General features: G+C 37.0%; 1 protein-coding gene across 1 annotated transcript in view; it reads right to left on the reverse strand.

Moving 5' to 3' along the window:
- VPS13B (vacuolar protein sorting 13 homolog B) overlaps positions 1-26,010 on the reverse strand; it is a 424,599-nt gene that overhangs the window by 91,508 nt on the left and 307,081 nt on the right. Inside the window, 2 exon segments of the mRNA XM_032708140.1 lie at positions 3,853-4,260; positions 17,546-17,683. Of these exon segments, the coding sequence (XP_032564031.1) occupies positions 3,853-4,260; positions 17,546-17,683 (546 nt within the window).

Raw genomic sequence — 26,010 nt, forward strand, 5'->3', positions numbered from 1 at the left:
GGAGAATATGGTCCTCAACTCCTCTAATGTATCTGCTCTTTTGGGAGGTAGGTAGTGCTAATTTCAACACCAAACCTAAATTAACTGAAAGCCATATGTTTAGAATTGAATTCTATTTTCTAGTATTTATTGCTAAAAATTATTTCAATTTTAATGGCATGTGACAGTTCTGGAGTGAGCAACACACCTCAAGCATGATACCAAGCAACCTCAGATCTGACTGGGTACATGGCACTCGAGCTCTTTGTAGAAGATGACACATACTTCAGAGGACAAAAACCACTGAACCAGGTCTAACAATAGTTCTTGGACTTGGGGTTTTCTTCAACAGTGAAAATAAACTGCCAAAAATAATCTAAGTGTTTGTTATTTACTTGTATAAAATGGGTACAAATTTTAACTTGTAACTCTAAGCCACAAAATATAAAATTACTACAGATAACTATTTTAATGAACATCAGTATGACTTAAACCCCTGGCCTTAAGGGTTTCAGAAAAACTATACCAGTAGTCTCTTTTCAAGTAAAATAAATATCTTTCTTTTTGGGAAACGGATTTTGGGTTGATTTGGTGGTTTTTTGTTTTGGTTTTCTCCTCCTTTTTTGGTGCCAATACATGGCATCACAGTATAGCACTACTTTATTAAAACCAAAATAGGATTTCATCATGAGTACAAAGGAGAACATAAGTATTCTAGCAGAAATAGTAACCATGCTGTTAAGTAACTGTTGTATTAAAACATAAAAAATGTCCAGAAAGCGAAGTCCCTTGACACACTAAAGGTTTGGGGTTGTACAACAGTGCAGCAGGACATGTAGAAACAGAGGTGTTTTAATTTTATCCAAGTGCAATGTGAGTGTTCAACTCCTACAATTTGTTTTTTAGAAATCATTCCAATAATTAGCCCCTCTGCTTTTCAGAAGCTACAACTTTTTACTTTCATAAGCATTTAAGAATAAAAATGAAAACAGAATGCCTTTAGTTTCCATGATCAAACCAGGAAAGTCTAGAGGGAAAATTGATAATTAAAAAAAAAATTTGGATAGCGAGCTTCTTTCTTAATTTCAGCTAAAAAAAAAAAATTAAAGCATTACACAAGGTCATGTACTTTTGTTTTCCCCCATAAGGGAGGAAAAATACCGACAATACATTCTTGCGAGGTTTTTTCACTAAATAATTCCTAGCAAATAGGATTCCTTACAAACCAACTTCACCTCCTGCACTAAAGCTCATCTGGAAAAGGGGTCATTTACACTGTTTATAAAACACTGCCACATAAAATGTGTAAAAAACTGTATTTCACTAAAAATAGCTTGCGTAAGTAAGGGATTAGAGTAGTTTCTACTGCTATAATTGTTCCTTTGTAGTTTTTTCCATGATGTTTTCGAACAGTGTTTTTAACTATGTTTATTAAAGTCAGGACATCAAAAAGGATCAAAGAGTAAGCTAGTGAGAACCAAAGAAACCCCAAATGTATTGTGTTGTCTCACTGGGGAGTTATGCAGATTCAAGTAAACAAGTGCAAATTGTTGAGGTTTTAATGAAAATTTTCTACAATTATTGTATCTGAAGTCATTCTATATAATAACATCTGTACAGCAGATGGCCATACTGTACAAAAGGCAGGCAATGATCCTTTTTCTTCCTCTGTTTTAACAGTACATCTGAGATGACTACTTTTGTCATTGCGCTTAGCTTGGTTCAGCAAATAATTCGTAAAATGCAGCTGCTGCAGATGGTCACAATAGTTATTTGACTGTAAAATCAAAGACACAGTGAAGTATTTGTGTATTAGTTTCATTCTATTAAAAAATAAATCTGACATTAACCCTGTTCAGCTCAAAAGGTGTATCTATAAAACCTTTTGTAAAAAGAAAAGTAGTGAAGAATGGAGATATTTAAATAATCCTTTCTCTCAGGACATGGCTACCACACTCTTTTAAATTGAGTTAGCTTGCATAATGTCTTTGTAATAATAAAACAAGTCTAGTTAGTAACTGTGGTATTCTTCTAAAGTATTTTTAACACAAGATTATAATACCGTTTCCCCCACACTGAGTATTTTATCTTCTTTCCTCAAGTTCTAATCTCCACTTTGATTTCTGTAAGCACTTTAAATTCAGATTAATAATTGTAAATAAAAATCCAAGCAATTTCTTAAAAGATTTTTTGACAATTTCAATCAGTTTTATGGAAGTGTGCCTTTTGCTCTTACTAAAACTTAAAATAAACTCATTGCACCATCAGAACAGCATACAAAACCTCATGCACATGTATTTTTCTTTTTATAAAGTAGAGATAAGGCAACTTTAACTGGAAAAAAATGTGCAAAGAGTCTGTTGATGTCTATTAATTGTCTGGTTAAGAACGTTCTTTATATAGAATAACTAATGTCCATTTTCATTAGATTCAGCATCAGTACTGCTTCACTTAACAACGCCTGCCAGATATGAACATACGAAAGATTCACGTATAGCTTGTAATGTGGAAAATAAAGATTGGTTTTCTCAGACTGCCAGAAGAATTAAGCAACAGAACTTCATAGCAGAATGTTTCTGAGGCTTAATGTGCAAGGCAAGGTATGTCCTTCTTCTGGGAGGATGAAAAACTCCAGGGTAAGTGATATACAGTGCTGAGTCTGCCAAATTGCTTTATAGTACAGTGACAGAGCGGCTCGGCTTTGATATATTGAAGCATGATGTGGACACCATAATGTACCGTGGGACAGATAATGTATAAATGATACAGGGGAAGTGATGGAAGGAAAGAGGATTATTATACAGAAAGAAAACTAAAACTATTTAAAGCACATTAGAAAGATCTTTTACTCAGTTGCAGTGCCTTCAATGCGAGGGTTGTTATATGATTGGAAAAGCGTGGGAACACAGGCACTGTTCCTGCCTGTACTGCTGTTTATTTATGGATAAATCAAAAGTTTCAGGCCCCAGAACTTTCACAGGCTTTCATGTCCTATGAACCTTAAATTTTTCATTTTTAACTTTTGAAACAATATAGAAGCACTGAAACTTGCTGGCCTGAGGTGAAATATTTCTGATGGAAAAGAAATAAATCACCACCTCACTTGGCCAACAACTTGCTCCTTTCAGCTACAGACCATTTTACTTTGCAAGCTACTCTGCCAACTACCTACATCTGGGTTATCTCCACATCATGGAAATGTACCATCGTATTAATTTTATGACACGACTAATAAAAGAATTTACAAAGACACTCAAAATATCTTCATTTTATATGAGTCTCTGGAATCTGGTTAATTGTACCCAAGGTGTAAAGTTTCCTTGCAGTTCTGCAGTAATGGGGCCAGAGTGCCTGTTTTCCCTGAGTGACCTTCAGGTGTGCAGAGGAAACACGTAAAAATTGAAAACTTCATAACCCTGTAGGATTGTAACTGTATGACCCCATATTTACATAATAACACATGTAAGGGTTCTGAACAATTATTTTTATATTTGTTTTAGACAGAAACACAGGGTCCTATCAAAAAAATGTAGTTACAGAGTGAAAACTGTCAAAATTTTACTCTTGAAGTACGTGCTAAATTACTGGAATACCAGAAGAGTAGTTCCCATAACCACCATTCCAGCCAGAATTCCATCAATAATTTAGTAATTTCAAACTAGGGGATATATACTACAAAATAAGCCACTCCTGGGTGCTGCCTCAGTGAAAGGAAAACTCAGGTAATAGAATCTCTCAGGCATTTGTTGTTTTCTGTTGTGGATTTATGATGTTAACTACAGTGGTTCCCCACAACGCCCCACACTTTGAAATGGTTACTGGACCACCACTTGGACAAACCAGTAGCACTTCCAACTTTAAAAAAACTCTTACCTGCAGTTTTATGTCCACTTTTAATATTCAGGCTCCCACTGAGGCTTGACAAAGAGACTAACAAACAAGGTTTACTGGGATGTGGGATGGTTTCCATCAAAACGACCATTTGAACGGTGTGAATGGAAATTTTCTGGAAGCAGGAAAGGGTTTGCCACAAGTTTTCTTGTACTGAAGACTTCTGCGCAGCATTGGTGTGCACTGCAGGTAGAAAATCCTTTGTACTGGGTTGTCTGGATATCGAAGTGACATCCTCATCTGGAATAACGCCAGCTAAAGGAGTAGCCTCTTTTCTAGGCTCACCATCATTTGTGGTTACGATTTTCTTCAAAAACTGGTTTATTTGGTCAAGTCTGGCAAAACTGAGATTTGCTTTCAAAGGTTTTGATATGTCCACATTTATGTCAGCTGTAGGGGAGAATTGGAGAAAGAAATTTGAGAAGCTATTATGTAATTATTCAAGCAATTTACAAGTATTAGGCATTGAGTGGAGATAACTTTTCCACCATATTTCCATCATGTTTCATTAAAAGAACTGAATCAATGTTAAAACATATTGAAACAACATTTTTAGGAATAAATCTTAATTAAAATATTATAAAAACTACTATAAGCAACCCTCACTATATACAGTTTTAAAGTAAGAAACATAGCACAATGTGGATCCTATTTCCTTGTTTCTTCCCAGGGATCACTGCAGCTATCTAAAAGACACACTTTATTTGAGTGTGTAGAAGGGTAGTTCTTTTAGTTCTTTTGTGTCAGAATGAAAATATACTTCACATTCTCTTGAGTTTTACAAGGAGTAGAACTATTTGACTAAACTCCAAAGCCAATAGTGAACATTTTCAACACATTTAAATGAGTGAATAACATGTCTATTCTGTTGTTTCCTACACAGCTCATATGCAGCTTTCTTCAATGCATTTTCAAGATGAAATGAGAAATAAAAAGTAAATATAAAAACTGAGGTCTGTTTAGATTTCTTTTTTTTTCCAGGGAGACTGGAATAACTTATTATTTTTAAAACATTTTTTGTCTCCTTAGTAAAGGATTTAGGTACTTCTCAGACTGTTAAAAGTTTCACACAATTTTTAGAACTCACAATTAATATGAAAACATTGTCAATAGTGATATCTTAGTACGTGAGATGGAACAATTACCAAGATTATTTCACAGATGGGAAGCAGGATTTTATGAAGGCTTAAACTTATTTCTGTGCTGCAATGTGCCTTCATATCAGTACATAACACTTCCTTACAGAAATCAGCTTTAACTTAGTTTTTAGGATTTTTCATTTCAAATTCAGCTTTCACCCAGTAATGAGACAGTTACTTTGGTCTGGGGGAAAAGTTTGTTTTTCCCCTTGCTTTTTGATTCCCACTGCCCCACCCCCAAGAACCAAAAGTGATTAAAACTTTGTGGATATATCTAAACTAGATTAAATATTCAAACAACACTACTTCGTTTCAAGTTTCATCATAAGTATATACAGGAAATACTGTTTGTTGAAGGTTTTACACAGATTAATGAATATTTAATCAAAATTTGTTTCAACTTGTCCAGGATCACATTCTATTCTTAATGTTGATGCAAACTGATGAGTTAGGTAAATTTTTACCCCAGTGGTAAAGGGCTGCAGGAGCAGAGTCAGAGTACTGACTTCAGAGAGTCCCAGGCACATGACAAAGTACATTTCTGATCCTCTCCCCCCAAAAATATCTGGCACTTTTTTATACAAAGGTAAGAGAAATTCATTAATGGCCGTGTAGAAGTGTCATAGCTGAATCAAAAAAACCCACAACAATCTTAGAAAAAAGTCTGTAGTACTCCAAAAGCCACAGCTAACTGAAACTTCAGACTGAAATCCTATTTTAGTGGTAACTTACAATTTTAATTAATGGTTTTCTGAAAATGTATTTGCTTGCATTTAAAGCCTTCCATAGTGAACTAGAAACTGGCAAAACTCTAGCTAACATGTGAGCCTAGCAGAAAGACAAGTATCAAAGCTAGGAAGCTGGACATTAGAAGAAAGCAAGATTGGAAAGGGTTCTAAAGCACTGGAATAGGCTGCCCAGGGAGGTGGTTGAGTCATCACCCCTGGAGGTGTTTAAGAGACAACTGGACAAGGCACTCAGTGCCATGGTCTAGTTGAGACGGTGGTGACCAGTCAAAGGTGGGACCTGATGATCTCAGAAGCCTTTTTCAACCTAAATGATTCTGTGAAGACTTTTTGGCATCCAAAACCACACAAGATCAACTAGGACGATTTTTCAAAATACTTATATACTGGTATTTTTAATTAAAACCATAGAAGGAAAAATGTCATAACACTTTGGAAAATCTCCCTACCCTTCTTGGCACTAGGAATACCTCAAGATTGGCCTGCCTTTTCTGCAGACATCATTGGGCTTTTCCTCCTTTTGAATGGAGAAAGGAGACTTACGAAGAAAGTAGAGACCCAAGTGATATTATGGTATTAATTTATCTACAATACTCAAACGGAAAGGAGTGTTATTCTAATGAAATGTTAAAAAAACCAACCAAACACGTGTCTTATGAACCTAAATTTCTCCCTTAGTGATGTAGTAACAAAGGAGTAAAATAGATGTTATTTATTGGCTTTGCTAAACAATTAGGTTTTTAAGTTAGTAAATGAGGAAATGACCCTTACTGCTTGGTGTGACAGCTTTCACATCTAACTGCTTTACTTAATGCAAATCTAATTGCCAACACTTTCCTATGGCAGTATAGCCCAGAAGAGGAAAAAAAAACAAAACCCCCTGGAAACGAAAAACTGCTTAGACATAAGTTGACAGAACAGGTGTCAAGGGCTGAACTCAGAGAGTAAACTGATAGGGAAAGATTAAAAAGGAGATAAACACAAAGGCAATAGTTCTTTCTGGGGCTTCCTTGGGCCAGGGCAGAGAAGACACAAGGTGCTGGTGCAGCTCACGGTGGAACTTGCATGGCTCCTGGGCCTGTGCTTCATCACCGCTTTCATGTGCTCATCCAAGAAAGCAATAAAAAAAAAACAACAGCAGAACACCAGAGAAATGCAAATGACTTCCCTCTTTTCTGTTTGGAAGCTGCACATGTCTGTCACACAGAATAATGTTGTCATGACTGATAACTTGACAAAGTTTTGTATGAAGTTATTTTTATCCAGTAAATCAGCCCTGACAGAACGTGGTGGTAGCCAGAAGCATAGTTGCAGAAAATGTAACTTTGGAACCTTCACTGCAAATATTTAACTATCTCATAATGATATAGGTTATTTTTACAACTGGTGAAAGATTATGTAAAGAGTTTCTCTGGCATCTTAAGTAAAACATTTAAAAAAAAAACCAAACCAAAGAAACCCCACAATTGAGCAATCTTTAGCCTTTGACCTCTTTTACACTTTATACTTAGCACTGTAAAAGAAACTTTAAAATCCCTTCTAAGAAAAACATATCCAAATGATGGACAGAACCGTGAAAACTGATGAAATACGAAGAGCTATTTATAGCAGTTGATTAAGATAGATGTTCGGCAGCTTCTCCAGTCACTTAAAATGGGCTAAAAAAAAGATGTCAAAATTTAAGGGTCATCCAGAGTCAGCTGGAATAAAATTTCCAAAATCCAAGCGTAACCGTCTTTTCAGATGATTTTAAACAGCTTGGGAAGCATAGCACACAACACTGTGCAGATTCTGTACCCACAGGAAAACACAGGTTCCTGTAACTCAAGTAACTCTTTGAATTGTCCAAAACTACACCAAAATCAGGACAGGGAAAAAGTAGCTCAAAGCCACCTTTAACTTCCCAATTACAGAATCACAGACTATGCCAAGTTGGAAGGGACTGACAAGGATCAACGAGTCCAACCGTTAGCCCTGCACAGGACCATCCTCAAGAGTCACACCATGTGCCTGAGAGTATCATCAAAACACTTCTTGAGCTTTGTTAGGCTTGGTGCTGTGACCACTGCCCTGGGGAGCCTGTTTCAGTGCCCAACCACCCTCTGGGGGAAGAACCTTTTTCTGATATGCAACCCAAACCTTCCCTGACACAATTTCAGGCCATTCCCTCAGGTCCTGTCACTGGTCACCACAGAGAAGAGATCAGTGCCTGCCCCTGCTCTTCCCCCCACTAGGAAGTTGTAATTGCAATGAGGTCTCCCCTCAGTCTCCGCTTCTCAAGGAGAACAGACCAAGTGACCTCATCCACTCCTCATACGGCTTCCCCTCAAGGCCCTTCCCCATATTTGTTGCCTTCCTTTGGATGCTCTCTAATGGCTTAATATCTTTCCTATATTGTGGTGCCCAAAACTGCACTCAGTATCAAGGTGAGGCCACAGCAGTGCAGAGCAGAGTAGGACGGTTCCCTCCCTCAACAGGATGGCAATGCTTTGCTTGATGCCCCCCAGGACACGGTTGGCCCTCCTGGCTGCCAGGGCACTGCTGACTCATATGTCAACCAGGATCCCCAGGTCCCTCTGCACATCACTGCTTTCCAGCACCTCATTCCCCAGTCTGTCTGTACATCCAGGGTTGCCTCATCCCAGGTGCAGAATCCGGCACTTTCCCTTCTTGAACTTCCTATGGTTGGTGATTGCCCATTCCTCTGATTTGTTGAGGTCTCTCTGCAGGGTCTTCCTATCTTCAATGGAGTCAACAGCTCCTCTGAGCTTTGTATCATCCGTAAACTTCCTTAGTATCCCTTCCAGTCCTGCATCCAGGTCATATATGAGGATGTTGAAGACCACAGGGCCTAAGAACCCAACTTCTGCATCACTCTCCTTTGCCACTAGTGACTGGCTACCAAAATTATACCTCAATGATTTCTTTAGATTTAAGATATATTAGCAATGACTTATTTTGCCAGGTGTTATCTATTTCCAGCAAATAAATAGTAAACAAATTACTGTACTTCTAAATAGGTAGCATTCAAGTGAGTTATTTCTGTTATGTTTAAATCAAACTCAACTGGATGGTATCAAAGGAATTTTTTTTTTATTGCAGTATAGCATTTGAGTGTAGAATTTGAATTGCTCTTTCTCTCTTTCAATTTCTTCACTACTTCTCTTTAGATTATCCAGTAAATCCATGTATGCCAATTATTAGTTTCTAATTAGCCTTTACAACTTTCTGAACAGCTACTAGGAAACAGAATGATGAAATAATTATTGAGTTAAAAGGAGATTAGATAAATATAAATAAATTACACTTATTATATGTTCCCACCACACCAGGAGATGACTTAACAGTGAAGGGAAAAGAATCTCTTTGGAATAATGAAATCAGAGAGGGAATTCAGGTCCCAGAGGCGATTCTACAGAGTTTTATGTTAATGTACACCTTGTGGGGGGACAAAAATCAACTGGAATAGTTTCCTGAAAACCGTTTCCAGCTATTTTCTCATTTTAAAAGTTCCAACTTCACTTGACCCATTAGTCATCATATTACTTACGTTTATTATGTATTTTGAAATCTATTACAAAAAACCCAATGGATTCAATATGGCCTGTTTGAACTAAATCATAACATCTATAAAAGAAAGTCTATGAGCAGCCCTGAAATTTCTGTCTGAAACAATTTCTTTCTTTGTCATTTTATTACTTAGGGCTTCAGATAAAAAATTTCAGGGTTATGAGCATTTTACCCTTGTTCTCCATAACATTCAGATTTGTATTATGAAGATATAATTTTAATCTGTGAAATTGGGATAATGATATTACTCAAAAAGACTTTTAATTCAGTGGGTTAGGGATGAACAAGCAGCACAAAAATAACAGAGCTCCTAGCATGTTGCTTTAGATAAATCCCAGCTCTTACTGAAGTCACTGGGCTTACTCTAATGTATGCCATAATTTAAAGTACTCAATGCTACTCTTTCTATGACTAATAAAATACTATAGTATATTTTTAATCTTTAATACCAGAAAGTAAACTCCATGAAAATTACTTATAAGCTAGATCTGGACAGGCTGGATCAACAGGCCAAGGCCAAGACTATGGGATTTAAAAGACAAAGTGTGAGTCCTGCACTTGGGTCACAACTACCCCATACAGTGTTACAGGCTGGAGGAAAAGTGGCTGGAAGGTTGCTTGTTGGAAGAGACCCAAGGCTGAACATGAGCCAGCAGTGTGCCCAGGTGGCCAAGAAGGCCAAGAACATCCTAACCTGTGTCAGAAATAGTGGGGTCAGTAGGACCAGGACAGTGATTGTCCCTCTGTACTCGGCACTGGTAAGGCTGCACCTTGAATCCTGTGTCCAGTTTTGGGCTCCTCACTACAGGAAGGACATTAAGATGCTGGAGTAGGTCCAGAGAAGGGCAATGGAGCTGGCGAAGGATCTGGAGAGTGACATGAGAAGCATTTGTAGGAGCTGGGGTTGTTTAGGCTGGAGAAAAGCAGACTCGGGGAGACCTTATCATTCTCTACAACTCCCAGAAAGGAGGGTGTAGCCAGGTGGGGGACAGCCTATTCTCCCAGGTAAATAGCGATAGGACAAGAGGAAATGGCCTCAAGCTGCACTGAGGGAGGTTTAGGTTGGACATCAAGAAGAATTTTTTCACTGAAGGGTGGTTAAGCATTGGAACAGGCTGCCCACAGAGGTGGTGGAGTCACCATCCCTGGTATTGTTCAAGAAATGACTGGACGTGGCACTTAGTGTTATGGTTTAGTTGACATGGTGGTGTTTGGTCAAAGGTTGGACTCCATGATCTTGGAGATCTTTTCCAACCTTAATGATTCTATGATTTGTAAGACTGGGATCTTTTCACAGACTAAGAAATGTGAAAGGGTGAGAGAGAAAAATATGGCATTTTCCAAGAATTTGTTCACTTTCCATACTCCTCATTCAGCAGTGGATCTTTTTTTCCTCATAGCTAGTATAGAAAAGGCCAGGTATTTCTCCTTCAGGTCAGACATGGATCTCACTCTCTTCTACCCCAAGAAGGTTGTAAAATATTAAACTTTTTAATATACAGTACTCCTATAGAAGAAACTACTATTTGTCCTAAACTCTTAGGATGATTGAATTTCCTAGTCCTAAACAGGAGAGAAGCAGACGATGGTATGAAACGTTTTACCAGCGGTGATATTTTTTCTCTCTGAGCCACCCATCCTGGTGTAGGGAGTTTAAACAGAGGAAATCTGAGGAAGGTAAAGGTAATCCTGAGCCCTGATTCTGATTTGGAATTAGGGTGGCCCTTCAGCAACAGGCTAATGGCTGAATTGCAAAAATTAAATTTATAAAAATAGGAAAGAGACATGTAAAGAAAAGACTAGCTGTACTGTTCTCAATTGTCTCTGGTCAGGCATCAAAAGAGAGACAAATTAAGAGGAATTGAAAAGCAAGAAGAATCCAAATGAATTGTTTTTATCCTCTAATTCATCATTCCCAATTTGGATCAAGGGAAAAGGAGGAAGAAACTTGAGACAAGGCTTCAGAGGCCATCTGCAGTCCATCTTGCATTCTGCTTCTGTGGGACAGATGCCAATTAGTCTGGAAGAGGCTGGTAGTCACTGCTCAGTATTCCTACCTACTGCTGTCTACGTGATGTAGCCCCACAGAAGCAGCTCTCTACAGTCAATATGGCAAACTACAGCCTTCAGGGAGCTTCATCAACATGAGCCATGCCAGGTGCTCCCCAGCGGCAACAATACCTACTTCCATAACCTAGTATGTCACTGACATTACACAAAGGTGACACCGAGACATTAATAGCTTTAACTGGCCAGTGCCCAGGTTTGAGGTCTCAGAAAAGGCTCAGAGTGAAGCAATTCTATTAATTTTTTAAAATTGTCACAAGTAAACCAAAATAAATGATTGTAGGTCAAGAAAACCAAAAGATAGCATTATTAAGCGACAGAGAGCTACTGCTATTCATAAGATGCTGACCAAAATTAAGCAACTGAGCAGCTACCAAATACAGTACAGAAGTGTGTCAAGGGGTGGATGGTGAGGCCAAAAACTATAATGGGGGCACTGGGAGGCACTATCATGAAAGGAAAACCCTGGCTAAGGGAAACATTAACTCTCTCAACAGAGAGTCAGGGAAGATGAAGCACAATTCGGTGAGACAAAATAAATTGTTCCAGGTCATGGAGCACATTTGTGGAAAAGAAAAGAACCCATAAATATTAGCTCTCTATTTTCTGCCTAGCTGCTGAATAATAGATCTATTTTAAGACACACATTAAAAAAAAAAAGGGTTTCAGAAAATGGAGCGAATGTTTGAAATAAGTTTTAAAAGAATGCCAGTACACTGAAAAAGATCCCAAGAAAGTATTTTCCAACTTATCCACGTGGCTTCAATGTGCAGTTTTCATTTTCAGAACTTAGGCATTTAAAAAACTAAATTTAAAATAAGTGTTGTAGATACTGCTTTCAGAAAGGTACTTTGATAAATTTACTCATTATTACATTGATATTACAGACAATAGATGTGTCAAATCCAAAGCAATACCTACAGGCTGGTACACCTGTTTGGAATATTTCTCTTTGCCCTCTTAATCAAATAAATATCATTTCATGGTTACAGTGTCAGAGCTTTAAAAACTTGTTTGTAAAAGAGCAAAGGGAAAAAAAAACTACTAGAAAGCTCAAAAGTTTTGCAAATGACCCAGAGTTAATTAGAAAAGTCTGCACCCTGGCTAGTTCCCCTTCTCACGTGTCAGCTCTCATTAAATCAAAAAATTCTCCTTTCAAAGTTAACAAACACCATGGTTAACAAAACTGTTAAACTGGGATCAAGTGGGCACATTCCTAGGTTTATATATGATGTCATGCTAAGCAGCCCACAGCTGAACTTGCAAGTAGTATGAATGATTTTTCAATATATTAAGTATCTGATCTAATGCTAATTTTCTCTCTATAGGCTAACTGTGCTGGGAACAGGTGGCCCTGCTTTCAATTATGGAGGGCTAACATGCCAGTGTGAGGCCTGGATTAGTTCACCTTCTCACAGGGAATTTGCCTCGGTTGGGAATGGATTTATTATGGCTTCACACATGGAATGGAACTCATGTCAGCTGAGGGCAGTGATACATCATATGATTCAAATTAACCTGCTGTGGACTGTTCCGCAGGGCTGATATTGTGTATTAAAATGACGACATTTTTAAAACAGCTTGAAAGAAACCAGGATTGCTGAAGTGCAATGGTTCCAATTTGTTCCAACTAATCTATCACCTGCTGGAGATATTATTCTAGTTGGGTTTCTGGTAGCTGCTATTTTCCAGGTTTCTCCACACCACTGACCTTGGTAATGGATACAATTGTTGCCTCTGCAAACGTGTGGGGGGGTGTGGGGGGGTGTGGGGGAGGAAAGGGAGAGTGTGCCATGGTGCAGTTCTGATCCCTAGATCCACTGCCGTGCCCCTTGTGGTGCCCGAACCACGTGTGGAGGGACTGACAGGAAAGAGTGACCCCCCCAGTCCCCAGTTATCACTTTATCTTTCCGTTTTTCTTAGTTTGTTTGGATAGTTTGTGCTGCAGAAATTATTTACAAAGGACCTCAGTTATTTCACATCTCACCCAACACCTTCCCAAGAAACTGCTGGGAGAAGAGGACTTTGGTATAAACCACTTATATTTTGTGTGTATAAGTATTTTGAGGCAATTTGTATGAAGTTGTACTTTATAAACATATTTTGTATCATTTGCATGCAGAAAAAACTACATCAAACGGACAGCTTTTATAGCTAAGAAAGGTGATTAAAAAATAATCCAGAGAAAGGACTAGAAACTAAAGAGACTAATTTTTCAAAAGCTATTGAAATAAGATGGTCATATTTGTTTCTCAACTAATGAATTATATCTAATGCTGATGCAATAAATAGTTTGCTATGTATTAGACAAGAATTAGAGGTACAATCCAGTAACAGACTGAATATAAAAGTCACGTAAACTGATGTAAATGGAATTTTAAGCATTTTAAATAATTAGTTTCTGTAAAAAGAGAAAAAATAGTCCTTTAATACATTGTGGGGTTAAAGCTGAGGTCTGTTCCCACAGGCCTGATGATGAATGCTTATTTCTCCTAGGATCCTATTACCTTAAATCTGGAAGAAATATAATTTTTCTTTAGTTGCCAAAAATGTACAAAATAATCAACTCATGTGGCAAGAAGTGCATTAATGTATCCTGTTATTCTCATTTAATTAGTGGTTTCCAAGTTTAGCTACTTGCTGCAGTTTTTTGATCTCCGGGCTAATGTAGACTGACAACCTGGTTTCCTGTGTGGTGAAACCATACGATTTTTCTGTGGAACACTATCTACTTATCTGATTCAGCTGACAAACTATTTGCAAGGAGTACTGGTTTTATCTAACACAGCAAACACTGGGAACCGCTTGCAGATTTTTTTCTGTTAACTGCTTGATAGCAGTTTGCATTATAAAACATAGGCATGTTTGATTGCTATATTTGAAATTTAACCTCAGCACATCAACAATGTATTTTGAGAGAAAAATGGCATTACAATTAAATCACTGAACTTTGAACACTTAAAGCCTACACAGAAAACTGGAGAGTTATCCCAACTGCTACATCAGATTTTTGTCTGCACAGGCACAGCTTTCAAAAAATGTGCTGACTTTTCAGAACAGCTGATCAGCTGTACCAACAGGTAGCACCTACTAGTACATCCAGTGTATTTCAACAATTTACTTACTGCAGTTATAAAAAATACGTACATAAATGAATATGAAAAGAGACAATCTGTAATTAGAAAATAGGTCACTTAGTAGCCGCATTTTTTGCCAAATATTCACCAAAAAAGAATAGCCTTCAAGGCCTGTAACATTACCATACTCCAACAGTGCTTTTATTTATTCAATTTATTAGCTGTCTCCCATCACAAATTATTTTTTGTCTGTTGACTTTGCAAGACCTCTTGAGAGTTTTGCTGAGGTTCTTGTCCTCAATGAACAAGTACCAGCTGAATTAGGAACTGGTGGTGTAACACTTTCTCCAGGCTTGCTGACGGCCAAGCTACCTCACCCTGGAAGAAGCTGTGGTTAGGGGACTTCTTATCCCCCAGGAGAATTAGTAACTCATTTTCCAGTAGCCTGCTGGGGAGCTGTCAAGCTCTCATAACTCTTTGCATGTGCTGTTCTGATGCAATCACATCCAGAATGAGCCTTCCATTAGTCATCCAATGAAACTTCCATACCCCGAGGAAGGCTTCTTGGTAAAGGTTAGTTTACTGAAGAGGATCTCATAGAGGTAACTGCTCTGCAAGGGAATGCAGAGCTGTTTTGTTATATTACACTGGCAAAACACTTCATTAAAATTCAGAGTAATTACTGTTGAGTCATGTGTAATGATAGTTCCAATTAGCAGCAAAAAGACAATAATAAATGCCTTTTGGCTAAGAATAAATCCCAAAAGAAATCTCTGAAGTTTTAAATGTTTTGTGAGAATAAATAGATTGAAGGTTATGATGCATTAATTTGTGGTTTTTCAGTTCCCTATTTAGCCAAACACTACGGAGGGGAGAGATTTAACACTGAATTGTTGAGATTGGGGTGGACACTTGCATTGCTTGTGAATATATACTTTGCAAGCTGGTACCAACTTCCATGTTTGCTAGTTTAGTTAGAAGTCTGTCCTGCTGGCCAGGACAGCATCAGGAAAACACCTTCAGGTGTGGAATAAATTAAATATAAAGGCTGTGTCAGGAAACTACAGTGAAAACCTTGAAAAAATGAGAATGCACAGATGAAGGGTCTGGGAATATGGAAATCTGCCAAATTTGGGGAGAGGACACAAAAGAACTGGAGGGAGAAGGATAAAAGAAAACCAATCTGGCATCAGTGACGAAAAGTCCCCTGATAGTAGATGTCTTTACCCCTCTTGTGCTGGTCCTGATTAAAATGAAAATCTACCATTACTATCAATTAGTCCTTTTTTTCAAATGGTAGCAGAAGTAGAACATGCAGTAGGTCTGAAGGTTCAAAGGTCTATTAATGAAGCCCAATAGCAGTCAATATAAAAAAAGCTTTGTATTGTTCAGTCGTTTTAAAAAATCTTCTCTTAAAATAATGCATTTAAGACAGCATGGAAAACCAAAAAAGGAGGCAAAGATGCAGTTGTTCACATACTTTATTCTTTCCTTGAGACTCCTGCCTGTCTGCAAAAAATGTTTTTTCAAACTACTTAACCACAGCATTTATAGTTAGGGGGCAAATACGTGTGTCTCATTCACTGGTTGTTCCATTTGATGTCCTGGGCTCTAATATTCAGAAGTGATTACTGCTTCACCCACAGACAATATGAACTGTGTTTCCAACATCAAATTCTATATTTAAGTACCTGGGAAAATTAAATTACTTGTTTTAAATTGATAACCTTAATATAATGAGAAAACCTTTAACATCCCTGTGCCTCAGTTGCCTTCTGTGAAACAGCAAGGGCACAGTATTCCCATCACCCATGGGAGGGTCGCATAGATAAATTAGTATTTCCATAGTGTTCAGATCCTATAGCAGTAAGCAATGCAGAGGCAATAACTAATTCTGCTGTAGATCCAGGTTTAGGTAGTGTGCTGTAAGACTGTATGAATAGGTAACTGAATGAACAGGAAAACCCAGTACTGAAGAGCTGCTCACTAAATGACTGATAACAGCTCACTCTGTGTGCTGAGTGAAGTAAGAAAACTCAGGGTAGAAAAAATAAGTTAATTCAACAAATGATAACAAATACGCATATGAGAAAAAAATTATGATGGCACAGGTATATGTATTTTCTAACTTTTAGTATAACCTCAATTATTCTACACTGTAATTTAGCTATAAATACATAATTCACAAAATACAGAAAGGGTGACATACTTCAATTTGCAGGAGTTTCTGACACTAGGAGTGAAACTTTAAGTCACATTATGTTATGTAAATGCTAACAAATCCTTTATACTACACTACTTATATTAATTAAAGAAATACAATATCACTAATTTTTAAATTTTACAGTATCAACACCTTATATGATTGGAATTTCCAATACCAGGTATCCAGATTTCGAAGAACCCAAGAGAAGATGGCTTATAAAAATCTTCAGGAACACTACAAAAGGCATCTTTTCTAAATGTTACTGCAATAAAATTTCAGTTGTTCTAGGACTGGAAGCAGGTACCTTCCATTCCCCTAGAAATCTGCCAACCTCAGCCTTTCTAAATTTACTGTGGGAAGAAAATTAATAATTAGACCTTAATCCAGTGATTGGTCCAGGACTGACCATTCCTCTATTTTCACTTCAATTCAGGGTAATTGCTGGAGGAAAATTTCACATTCATGAGCAAGGAATACAACACTTTTCTGCTTGACTAATATAACTGAATCATAGAATAGTTAGGGTTGAAAGGGACCTTAAGATCACCTACTTCAAAAATCCCTGCCATGGGCAGAGACACCATACACAAATGAGGTTGCTCAGGGTCCCATCCAACCTGGCTTTGAACACTTCCCGGGCACTTCCCACAACTTCTCTGGGCAACATGTTCCAATACCTCACCAACCTCAAAGTAAAGAATTACTTCCTAGCATCTAATCTAAACCTCCCCTCTTGTAGTTTAAAATCATTGCTCCTTGTCCTGTATAAAAAGGTCCCTCTCTCTCCTTTATATACTTATATGTGTGTCTATGTGTGCAAATCTACAAACAGATTATATTAGAAAAGAAAGATTAAAGTGCAATGCTTACCTGGTCCATTAAGGAAGTCTTTAATTTGCACAGTGATAAGAGGAGGTGGAATACCACTTCTAGCATCTACCTCTCCTGCTACTGTCTGCAACCAAATCTTGCAATAATCCAGAGCTTCCGGCAGAGTCTTCCCAGGATCTATAGATGATAATTATCACAGTCATTAATGCTATTCCAGGAATGTGACACATAACAAAATACTACACATAAAATTGATTAAACAAAATTAAAAAGTTTAAAATGTAATATGGGAAATACTGTACCTAATACGACTGGTATACATAGCATTTGTGCCTAGAGACACATGTATATGTAGAATAATACATGCACACATGGGCAAGAGCACAAAGCTCTAATTACACAAAATTTAGAAAGCCTGCAAAAATAGGAGTAAAATACATCAGTTACCCCAAGATGACTTTAAACAATTTTAACTTTAATTAATGATTAATTATTGACACTTTTATGCAGTCCTTACAAAAGAATTGGTGCTCAAAATCTACTGCTTCTAGACTGTATTGTCATTTCCAGGTAGAGAAGGTAGTAATGGAAAAGTAAATTATGAAGGTGAAAAAACAAGAATGCTATGAGATCTCAGTGTAGTTATATAATTCCCTTTGGAGTTTCACTCAATAGCTAATCTGCAGCTATTCTTGCATGCATGCATGAACTGTGTTCCTTTGATCAGTCTATAATATTACAATTGTACATTAAAATTAAATCTGTCCAAATGCTATTCTTGTCTTCACTTTCCAAGTATTACAAATTACAAAAAGAGTAGTGTAAAAATGCTTTTTATTCTTTAGGGACTCATGACCTTCATTATAAGAGTACTCAATTCTAGCATAACAGGCCTTAAATTCTAAATGATTAACCATTCTTTATTATCAAGACTGCTATGTTAATTTTTGAATATCTGTCTCATCTTCAACAACTTAAAGAGCTTTTCTTGATGCTATTCTCTCCTTTTTTTCAGTCAATTAAAAACTGCAATAATTGCTTTGAGTTTTACTGAATGAATTCCTTTCAATAATAGTATTTACATACTCACTGTTATACCAACATATGGTATCGTGGTATCACGGTCATATGTGAATTAGGTATATAGAGTCAGCTTTGGAATTTGTTTCTTGACCTTATCATGTGATTCATATAAAACTTGGCACATATGAACCCTTATGTGATTTCAAAGAACCTACTGAAACCAATTGATCATGACTTTAGATCTATATGGAAAAGATCAAAAGTTAGCACATTCTTCTGTTTTTATTTGATCAATTTTCAGGCAATGACTTTACAGCAGTGTTTGTACTGTATGGCATATACATTACAGCCTTTCCTTCCCTTTATTCCTGCTATATATATTTATAAAATCAGCTCTCAATAGTTATTTAAGAGCAGTCACTGCATACAACAGATTTGTATATTTTCTATGAGAATTTCTACATTTTTATGGTTCTTAAACCCTTTCCTTTAATTACAATAACCAGAATGGTGTGGCACACTCCCTTTTCTATAGTAAGTGCTTTAGCGAACATGTTGTTGTGTCTAGCATTTGTCTAGTATACTGCAAATAACAATAGTAACAACAATACCATCCTCTTTACCACCAAAGCACGTGTTTTTTCCAAAACACAGATTTGTAGCTGTTGTAAACATGGTTGTTATCTCTGACTTGGATCTATAAAATAATATCTTGTTTTGTGCTAGTAGATCATCATAAAGAACTAACATTCTAAATTTTTTTAGAATATATAGTGTAAAGCACTGTCAAAATTACTGAATATCGTTCAATGAACATCACTGAATCAATTAAATTGATCTCTAAGCTACTGTTCCTTCAGAACTATTAATATAAACATTTAAGTGTACCAATGTGGAGCAAAATGTCGCAATATTTCATTATTTTGTCTCATTTCTGAAAGATATCATCACATACTATATATAGCAACCTATATCATCCACTGGCTTTTCAGAAAATCCACTAAATTTAGTTGAACATTTCTTTTGAATAATACATGTACAGGTAGTCTTATTATCCTAAGATGTGTTTATGTTATAAAATACCTAATAATTATTTCAAAGTTGTAGCTCTTTAAAGACGAAAATATCTCAGATGACAAGAACTTACATTGCAGAAAATCCCTGCATGACCTAATACATTAACTATATAAACACTACCCTCAGGGCACTGGGAAACGCAGTGTGTAAGCAGAGTAAAAAAATAAAGGAATCATGAGACTCTCAGGAGATTGTTTTGCTCAGTCATGCCTCCAAGGAGTGCAGCACTGTCACCTCTTCATTACCTGGGGCACAGCAGGATTGGAATATGTGAATAATTATAAAGACTCTGAAATTTACATACTAGGAACAGAACATGAAGAAACCTCAATGCACAAAATTAGCTTGAGCCCAACAAAATATATTACTTTTAACTCAGCACTGGTCTTACTGAGTTCAAGCATTTTCTTTTTTAACTTTAAGTGAAACTGAGCTAATTCTGGAAGCAGGAGTGTTGCATTGACACAATTTTGCATTGGAGGTAATAATCTCAAAGAACTCGTTTGAGTGCTTCCAAGATGACAGCATATGATTCATTTGAAATCTGGGTAACAGACTTGACTGTACAGCCAAATATGCCAGAAACTGGTCAATAACTAAGGTTTTACGTAATGACAAGGAAGCTAAAACCCAGAGGTTTCAAAACTGACTGTGATTCTGTATATCAAAAACTTGAGAGGAGTCTCAAATAAAATGTATCTGGGTAAGACAAATACATTTTCATCAAAGGTTAAATGACTGAAACGTGTATCTTGATTAAAATACCTTATAAGGTAGAAAACAGCATATGTATTTTAATAAAATCAAGGATCAGGAAAAGAATAAAACAATATGAGTCAATCAATCTCTATGCCAAGGGCATAGGAAACATCAGAGAAGCAACTGAATAAAAAAAAAAAGAAAGTTTAGGATGAAAAGTGAGGAATTCATGATGAGGAGAACTGTTAGAAAAAGGACTCTTGTCCCTCAAGGAAATGATGGAAGTGTTCAAAATGTTTAAAAATACACTTGACAGAACACTGTAAAATATACAATAGGGAACAATTATGCATCAGCAGGGAACTGGTCTGAATAATGTATTATAATAAGTCATTCCCATTTCCACTTTCTATGATTCTCCCAAAAATCAACACTTAAATTTGCAGTTATTTGTATAAAGAAAATGCTGCAGAAAACCCCAGGGATGCATATATAAGTAAAAGGAGAGGCTAGAATTACTCCACAGCAAGCCAAGAGAGAGACAAGAAAGGCTTGAGAAGTGAGGAGTGGTGAAGACGGCCAGAAATTCTATCCCCTACACCATGAGAAAAATTTGTCTGTGGCTGCAAAAGAAAAATGGTGAGACAACAATTACAGATTGACAAGACTTTAAATTATAAGACTGTAATTTAAAATCTGCAAGACTGAGAAGCTGAGGCCTTCAATAGGTCAACATTCACCTTCCTCCCTCTCCTTTAAAAAAAAAAAAATTACTATATTTGAATTCACCCAAACCACTTTTAGCCTTGCTAAGATCCAGACCTCACTCCAAACTTCAGTTTATAAAGTATCTTCCTAAACTTGATTTGAATTTGCAAACTTTTGATTTTGGTCTTCCAACAAGAGCAGATAGCAAACCCCAAACTCCTGAAGAGCAAAGGGAGTAAGGGCAAAGGGAAGGAGGAAGGCAGAAGAAGTTTCACATCTTGAATATTTTCATTCTCCAAAATGTGTTTTTGTTACTGTTTATAGCTGACAACTAGGCCAGCTCAGGGGGCACAGCCTGTGGGGGTCTCAGCGACCCACAGCCCGCCCGCAGCCCCAGGCAGGGACAGGGCTACTGAGCCTGTGTGAGGGATGGCAGCTTGGCCTGTTCAGCTGAAACTCTACACAGCCCACATGAGACCTGCAATGTGCTTTTATTTCAATGGATGAATCATATTTTGGTCTGCAGTCAATTTTAAAAGCCAGTACGATGCTGCAATCATCTTCGTATTTGAAACTCTGAAGTGGAACGTTTGGTCTTATTTTAAAAACGGTTTCCATTGGAATTTAAAGAACACAAGTGGGAAAACATTTCTGCTAGCATACTCACAAGTGCTGTGTCAGGAAGTTCAAAAATGAGCACTTACAGTAACCTGAGGAATGAACATTCCCTGGCCTACTTGGCTGTATGGGTGGGGGCTGGACCCCCCTGCATCCATGGCTGCAGATGTACTGGACAATAAATATCCTCAGAGGGGAACAGGTGACACTCCAGCAGAACTCCTTCAATGCTATGCTAAGAAGCAGCCTTAAATCCTCTCTCTGCCATGTAGTAAGCACAGGCTGACGGAGAGGCAGTGAATCAGACCTCCTGCCAGAGCCAGCCTGCATCGCTCTTCATGCAAAAGCTTGGGCTTTACATTAGATCAGAGGTTACATGTGATCTTAGCTACTGCATCTGCTCTTCATGGACTCCCTGCCATCAAAGGCGTGGGTGTCAAATAAAACAAAATAAAATAAAAATCAAGAATAATTCTGGATGGCCTCATAATGCCTGTTTTTGCAAATGTGTCGTTGGCGGAAGTTGAAGAAATTCCATGCATAACAGATATTTACTGAGAAATTTCTCTCCCTTGAAACAACCAAGCACCACAACCTCCTCTTTGAAAGTAAACAAACAAACAAATAGAAAAAAGATTTTTCAAGAATGCCCAGAGCACAGTGGTCAGGAAATGAGGCAATTTTGTATCTGGATTACATTACCTGAAACAAAGCAAATAAAGATTTAAAAAAATATTTATAAAAGCAGCTTATGAGATTACACTAAAAACAATTGCACCCACTATTATTTAAGTGGAAATGGCCAAAGCTGTTTGCAAAACTAACAGTTAGCAGATGCCTTTTTGTTAAATGTAGGATGAACATTGAATAAAAAGGGTTTTTTTACAGTATCTTCCAGTCTATTTACACAGAATCTTACATGTAAACTCAAGGAGCAAGTAGGTTTCTTTACGGGCACTTAGTAAGGAGTTCGAATTTATTCCGTTAATTTATTTACTTTGATTTGAAATTCCTGTAACTGGCAGTAGCATAACTGCAATCAAGCTGCCCAATTACAAAATACAAATGAAGCAGTTTAGTACAAGCATAATAACACTGAGCTAACATTTCAATAACCTAATAAGTCTCCTCCTCCTACAAACTGACTTGCCAGTGGACTTGGTTAGAGAGAAAGACTGAGGAAGCCCAGCCATCGGGTCTTCAGCTCCCAGGCGGGCAAATGCTCCCACATACAGACACTGGTCTGTCTGATGCAACTAACTGTTAATTAATACACTAAGAATACTTAAGTTTTAAATAGCCTATTTCCTCCTATTTAATTCTTAAGTTTTTATTTCTTTTATGTTTCAGAAATTAAGCTAAAAATAACACAGCTAGTGCTAGTGACAGAGGAGCCAAGTTCTTCGGATAAAGTTTGGTGTTTCGGCCACTGTGCAATATACTCTCGCACAAAAAAAGGGATAGCTTAATGTCCAAGATCCTGAATTTTATGCTCTGTTCAAAACCAATAACAAACCCCCGTCCCAAATAAAATACATATGGTTTCATAACAGTAAAAAAAACTTCATTTCTACACAATGTTCAAAGCAGTAAACCATCATGAAGCAGTAACCTCAATTCTGTCACCAGCCCAGGAGTAACTATTTAAAATTCATGTTGGTGCAGTTTTAAAGGATAATTTCCCTGTTTTATTCAAAGGTTCATAAAACAGACTGTCATCAAATTACCTGTTAGAAGCATTTCTAAATTCTAGACAATTTTTTTGACCTACAGCTAAATAATGTATTTCTTAGAAGTACACTAATGGGAGGTGAGGGATGAAAAGCACAACTAGATCCAGACTATTACCAGCCTTTCTTTACCCTAAAGTTTTTTTCTGGAGCTAATGTCAACCAAAGAATAAGACTTTTCTAATTTCACAATAGAATTTTGTATTTGCTTCTGCCTTGCAAAAATTTGAGAGTTGTTTCAGAAGTGCAGATTTTTTCTTTTAGAAAAGCTGTAAGAAATTATAGCACAGTATTTCTCAAGACCTGAATCTACTGCTGTTGAACTAACAGTAGTCAAGTCTTCAGAATTTCACAACAAGATTGATACAATTTTTCCAAATGCTTTAAAACATTCATAAAATACTCTTATGCAGTGTATATGGTGTATAGATATACACAGAATGATTTCAAATGGAAGAGACTTTATTAGCATGTTTAGAATGTAACATAAATATTTCATATATAGCTTAAATATGTAAGTTTAATCATATTAGTGGAAGTAATGAGAAACTACCCCCATAGGAGTACCAATAAAATTTTATAACACACAATGTATTTTTTCTTTTGCCCAGGCAAGTCCCAATTTTTAGGTTGTGATCAAAAATTGCAGTGTTATAGGCCTGAATTTCTGAGCTGCTGCTGTGCTGTTGTCTAATCTCCATCATATAATGGAATGCCCACAATGTTTTCATCAGGTAGATGGTTTGGTTGGTTGCTTTTTTTGTTTTGTTCTGAAGGGAGAATATGCTCCCTCAGTTCTTATAATCCAGTTAAAATAGATCTTTTATGTTCAGCTTGTGTCCTCTTCCCCATTCTGCATTAGAAAATGGAGAGTTAGTTTCATGTGTACAGTCCTTGATAAACAGAGAAATACAGGAATATAGTGCATATCTATTGTACAGAGGGAAAGAAGCTAACCTAGTTCCTTCAAATAAACTTCATATTGCTCTTCATATGGATGATATATCTCTTTCACAAAAAACTGTTGGCAAACGATCACAATGTCAAGAAAAATTGGTGTGATTGATGAAATCAACTGCAGCAGTGCAGAAAATGCCACAAAGAGCTCCTGATTCTGTATTATATGGTATGCAATATATAGTGTGTAGTGTGTATTCACATACAGACATATATATAAAACACATGCAGTTCATGGCTATTTTCCCTCAAATACACATGTTAGAAATGAAAAATAAAGATTTCCAAAACTAACATGTTACTACAGCGGTACGACGGCATTAACCCTAAACAATGCAATTACAAGCACAGCAGGTCTTCCTAAACAAGAGGCAATAAAATCTTTATACAACCTATTTTGCTATGTGAATTAGTGTGTGCCTTGAAGTGCGGCCTAATTTTATTAACTTATTGATACATTTAGGACGGTATTTGTAGGTACTAGAACTTTGGAACTCACCTCTCAAACTCTTTTGAAAAGCACACTAATGCTTTGGCAGCAAGCACAGGATTCTGCGTGATACAGGAATAAGGCACTTATTATTGTCCACAAAGGCAAGAGGATGAGACTAGAACTTCTGCCTTCACATAACGTCTGAGTCCTGCCTCCACGCTATTTTACATTTGCCTGACATGGAGATGTAAAGCCAAAGGAAAGGGTAAGACCCACGTATGGCTAATCTTTGGTCTTGCAATTGAGCAACCACTGGTGACTGTGGAGCTCTCAGGCTGTATGTTCCTACTATCTCCATTATTTAACCTTCTTGCCATATTCCTGTGCTTTCTGATCAACTTTCAATTTATAGGAAGACTTTATTACAGCTTGTGTTTTCTAGAATTGCTCCCGTACACATGAAGATGGTGAAGGACTTCAGGAGTTAATTGTAGGAGCAGAACAGACAGAACTTTGCCCAGCTGATTGGTAATGTGGGGGCAGCTTGTACAAGGACACACTTGAATGCCTCAGACATGAGAAATGAAGTCCTATTGCATCTTTCCAAAACACTAACTTAATGAAGCTGTAATCTTAAACTTAGACCTACTCCAACCTAAATTTCAAGCTTTGCTTTGTGAAATCTTTTCATAATAAATGCTACAACAACCATGTTTTATATCATATTTAACAAATACACAGATGTGTTTCTTTCAAGACAGGACAGGAACAGCAGAGAAGGATGAAAACAGAAGAATGATAAAAAATGTAGTAGAGAACAAATTGTCTTCCTATTTTAAGTATCTTCTCTCTCACTGTCTAAACTGCATCACCATTTAATACCTCTTAAAAGTTCCACTGTATTTCAGATTTCTGAAAGAAGTTAATACAGCATCTTCAGACTTTTGCATAAGCACATTATTTTAATGCCAATATGCCAAAAATATGCAATCTCATTCAGCAAAAATTTGGTAAAGCTGCACAAGAAAAAAGTATACTACTTTTCACAACTACTGTGCTCTGTGAATACTGTCAAGGAAAAACTAGAAATACCTCCAGCTCTCATACAGTGAACAATTTGAAATCCCATACCATTCTGGCTGTGTGTTCATCTGGATCTCTGCATACTCATTTACACTTTTCTGGGGTAACACTCTGCAATGATGTATCTCATTAAATCCTTATTCCCAGTACTGGCTGCTGGACAAATGAATTGCAAT

Source organism: Chiroxiphia lanceolata, chromosome 1 (genome assembly GCF_009829145.1).
Source record: "Chiroxiphia lanceolata isolate bChiLan1 chromosome 1, bChiLan1.pri, whole genome shotgun sequence".
NCBI classification, from domain to species: Eukaryota; Metazoa; Chordata; class Aves; order Passeriformes; family Pipridae; genus Chiroxiphia; species Chiroxiphia lanceolata.